This window comes from Lampris incognitus, chromosome 13, assembly GCF_029633865.1.
Source record: "Lampris incognitus isolate fLamInc1 chromosome 13, fLamInc1.hap2, whole genome shotgun sequence".
NCBI lineage: Eukaryota > Metazoa > Chordata > Actinopteri > Lampriformes > Lampridae > Lampris > Lampris incognitus.
In genome coordinates this window covers 41588605-41593280 of record NC_079223.1, presented here as the reverse complement: position 1 = coordinate 41593280, position 4676 = coordinate 41588605, and the positions used below count along the sequence as shown (strand labels likewise).

The window sequence follows — 4676 nt, the reverse complement described above, 5'->3', positions numbered from 1 at the left end:
CATAGATTTGCATTAAAATGAGTTTTAGATAGTTTGCACACACAAAAAAAATACGATAACATCTGCCTAAAACAACCATGAGCGGTCAGAATGACCGCACATAATTTGTACGTGATCGTACGCGTCATGTCACTATTTACGACGTGTGTCGGTCGCGTCATTTCCTTCGTGAAGTTCATCGCTCTGTCCTAGAAACACACACTAGCGTCCTCCAGTGCAGAGGAATAGTCTAAACTTGATTATTATTTTTTTTTATTATTTCCAACATGTCTAGTTTACAGACGCCGTTACTGATGCACCATGACTACCACCGAGGCGTTGCAGTATCTACAGGCGTTGGACAGCGGCCATTTTAAATTGTTTGAAAAATAGCATTAGAGTTGTAAAAATGTTAATTTCGGTGTCGGTTAGTTTCTTAACCGACGTACTAGCATATGTAATGCGTTAACGTCTCAGTTGGGTATTTATCTTGACAGAATATAGGTTGTTTTATGTAGGAGTGAAACTTCAGTCGTTCTGGCGTTAACCTTACATCAGAAAGTCGTCTTCGAGGAAATTTTAATTTTACCAATTTCGAACAGCAGCTTTATCCTCCCATAAACATTTTATTTATTTATTTATTTATTTATTTATTTGTAATCTTTGCTTTTGAATGGTTTCTAGGTTTGGGCGCCCTCAGTCCAGCTCGTCTCCCATACTTCCAGTTTGCGGCGACACACGATCTGAAAACACACACACACACACACACACACACACACACACACACACACACACACACACACACACACACACACACACACACACACAAATGCAAACGAGCAAGTGATAGTCACACATATAATGTGTTGGTACTATTGTGCTCGTACAAAGTCCAATTAAGCTATCAGGGCTTGGCAAGTGTGATGAATCGAAGGCAAGAGTTTCTGTGTTTATTTTATCATTAGGATATCGCCGTCCCGGGCGGGGAGCCGCGTCGTGCTATGCTACAGTTAGCACGCATGGCAACGAAGGGGCAAATTGGATCGGTATTACAGCATGTAAGCCAGGTCTTATATCCTGATGAGCGCCGACAAACAAATTGGATTGGTGGTGTGTAAATCTGATGCAGTTTGATGAGCCGAAGGGGGCAAATTGAATTCTCAACAATGTAAATCTGTATCGGCTCGGTGACTTTTCTCGCCGGCTCCGGCGTTGCCGCCGCTAAATCATGTGATTGTTCCCTGCTGTTTCCAGATACAATCTCTCTTGGCCATTTGCCGCGGCGCATAATCTCTTTTTAATGACCGTGTGGGGATGTAGCTGTACATATGGGAAACCGAATCTCCCTCTGGCTCTCTCTCTCTTTCTGTCTCTATCGGTCCCCCTCATCATTTCTTTCCTTATTCATCACTATCTTTCTCTCTCTCTCTCTTGCCGTACCTCCTCTCCCTCACACAACACACACACAACACACACACACACACACACACACAACCTGTACAGTTGGTGGTGAGGGATGGCTTTGATTGAGCCATCCATGGGTGTTGATTCAGGAGATTACTCAGATGGTTGGTTCTACTAATGGACCTCCTGTTTCTCTCAGAAGAAACATTTTTGATATCTCTGTTTGTGAGATAAAGCAGATGATAACTCATCATTGTTATTCCTCCGTAACCCGGTGTTGATGTATAACTCCCATTTTCGATTATTTGTCTGCTTGGCTTTTGTGTATTAGTGGCTCGCCGTTTGTAAGGCATTGTGCAGAAGTAAAGGTATCACATCACAAGTAGTATGTTGTTATTTTATTTAGTTGTTATTGATTTATAACCTCTGTGTCATGTGTATCTATAAATAGAGCCATAGAATTTTTTTTTTGGACTCACCCCCCCCCTTTTCCCCCTCCAATTGTATCCGGTCAATTACCCCACTCTTCCGAGGTGTCCCGGTCGCTGCTCCACCCCCTCTGCTGATCCGGGGAGGGCTGCAGACTACCACATGCCACCTCCCATACATATGGGGTCGTTAGCCGCTTCTTTTCCCCTGACAGTGAGGAGTTTCGCCAGGGGGACGTAGTGCATGGGAGGATCACGCTATTCCCCCAGTTCCCCCTCCCCCCTGAACAGACACCCCGACCGACCGGAGGAGGCGCTAGTGCAGCGACCAGGACCCATACCCACATCCGGCTTCCCACCCACAGAAACGGTCAACTGTGTCTGTAGGAATGCCCGAACAAGCCGGAGGCAACACGGGGATTCGAACCGGCGATCCCCGTGTTGGTAGGCAACGGAATAGACCGCCACGCTCCCCGGACACCCCCAAGCCATAGATTTTTAACATGTGTGTCCCTATTTATTGATGGACTGTTTGACTGTGTTGTGTTTTGCCTTTGTGTGCCCCTAGTTATCCATACAGTGAAGACAGCAGTCAGGGCAAGCAGTACATGAACACCAGATGCCCTGCCTGGTGCGACCGAATCCTCATGTCTGCCTCCGCCAGAGACCTGGTTCTGAAGGTGAGTTTCCCCATCCGCTCGTCTCCCTGATATTTCTAGCAGTCGGTGTCCCTTCATCCACGTTCACGCCCCCCCCCCCATGCCAGCTCACAGATGGAGGGATGAGATGTGTGAATATTCATTTGCAGGGCTAAGCCACGGGTCCACACAGACAAGCTCTTATAGAGTTCCACTGGGTCCTCTTCTTCATAAAGCCCCAGATCTTTCACCTCCCTCTGTTGCCTCGTTCAGAGAGTCCACCCTGCAGGCAGCCACACAGCTCAGTGACCCCCACCCAGATTTAAATCCTGCCCCAACACTACAAACTCCATTAAACCAGCCAGCTAGCTCTTTCTCTCCCTCTTTCTCTCCCTCTCTCTCTCTCTTCCTCCCTTCCTTCTACAGTCTGTGCTGCAGTCTGTTCACTGTTGAGTCCCTATTTTGTTTGCTGGATTTATTCAGAGATCAATAGTGCAGACCTTCCGATGTTTTCCTCCAAATCAAACCCATTTCCAACATGAAGATGGGTTCAGAAAATGGCAGGGACTTGAAACCATGCGCCACCCTCCCCCCCCCCCCCCCTGCAAAATTTAGACGAACGAAAAACCGCTAAAGTTCCTCCGAAAATAAAACGTAAAATGTGAAATTTACAGAAACGGTTAGACTCTTGGCAGTTCCTTAAACCTGGGATTTATCGGGCCCAAATCTTTACACTGCATTGGAAAGCACAGTGTGCAATACAGTAAGCACAGCTTTACATTTGTCGCCGTACGTGAACGAGCGAGTGGTGCAAAATTGTACTGTACATTAATTCCCCACAGCGGGGGTCTGCGCAGGATGTTTGGCTTGCTTTTGTCCGCCACAATCGACAAATTCCTTCCTGCCCCCCCCCTCTCCTCATCTACTGAAGCACCACGGGGGGGGTGGGGGTAACGCTGCAACCACGCCGTAAGAGTTGCACTCGTCCCTTATTTCAACGCTGGACATCTCACTGCAAGAGTTAACGAAACGTATTGTGTCTACAACAATGTGAAAAGCCGGCCCAGCGATGGGCTATTTTCATAGTGTATTTCACAAATCACCCACTTAATGAGTTATAATCGCACACACTCCGACCCATAAACTCACAGGTGGGTCATTGTTTGCTTTTTTTTTCTCAAGCACCAGCTAATTGCTTGTAATATGGGGAGTGAAGCCGAGTCTCCTAACAGTCCGTGTGTTCACAGCTCGGCCGATGATTCACTGAGCACACACTCGCCGGCTTCCAGCGTTACAGATTGCGAGACGTGGGCCCGTAAACAGCCCCGGCGTGTGGCGTCATCTATCATGCCACGGTCGGTTAACTTGCCATCATGTTATTTTCTGCTTGCCGAGCCCTAACACGCCAAAGGTGGCCCGCTGGCTGTGCCGCGAAGCGCCGGCCCCGGGAGCGGCGGTAATGAATGTTTAGCGGAGCGAGCGTTCCCTCTCTGCCGGAGGGCCCCCGGGTAATTTGTTTATCTGTCTAAAGATTACGGAGCCCGAAAATCCACAATTTTATGCTGCCTTTGTAAATTATCAAGTGTGTTTTTGATGAATGTATCTGGGGCTTTGGGAGGAAGTGGCTCGGGGCTGCCTGCCAGACAGATAGGGAGGTGCCGGTGCGTGGCCCGCGAGGAAGGTGGGAGTGAGGTGCGGGCGAGGCGTGCACACCGGCACGCCGCTGACCCTCTGCGACTCGCAGATTGGGCTGAAGTTAATTCGGATTTCACTTCGTGGGTTCATCCTCAAGCTGTCCGCCTCTCTCCGCGGAGCCGACGGCGCGGCCCACCCAGTCACAGCCGATGGCTCCCGCGGGCGCGGGGCCTCCTGCGGGAATGCCGTTGTGCGTGTGCGGCTATACGTTGTGTACGTGTGTGCGCGCGCGTCTGCATTTGGTGGCTCTTTAAAAAGACTTTAGCTCAACCGGCGGATCGTGATTGATACCGCGGCCTCCGGATTCACACCTCCGCGAGTGACGGCTTCTCTGTGGGCCCAGAGTGATATCGAAACACGACTCTTCAAGATGGCCACCGAGATTATAGAGGGGAAAGGGAAGTGTATTTGCTCACGATGCAAATTTCCGCCGTGCGAGTCGCCCCGCCGTTTCATTTCTGCTCGCCGCCGCCGCCGCGCTTTCAAAGCATGACTTCCTGAAGCTCGACTCCATTCTCCGCATTTCCCGCAC

General features: G+C 49.5%; 1 protein-coding gene across 1 annotated transcript in view; it reads left to right on the top strand.

Moving 5' to 3' along the window:
- The window catches only part of LOC130122538 (inositol polyphosphate-5-phosphatase A), a 180393-nt gene that overhangs the window by 170923 nt on the left and 4794 nt on the right, over positions 1 to 4676 (top strand). The window contains 1 exon segment of the mRNA XM_056291469.1: positions 2380 to 2491. Coding sequence (XP_056147444.1) covers positions 2380 to 2491 — 112 coding nt within the window.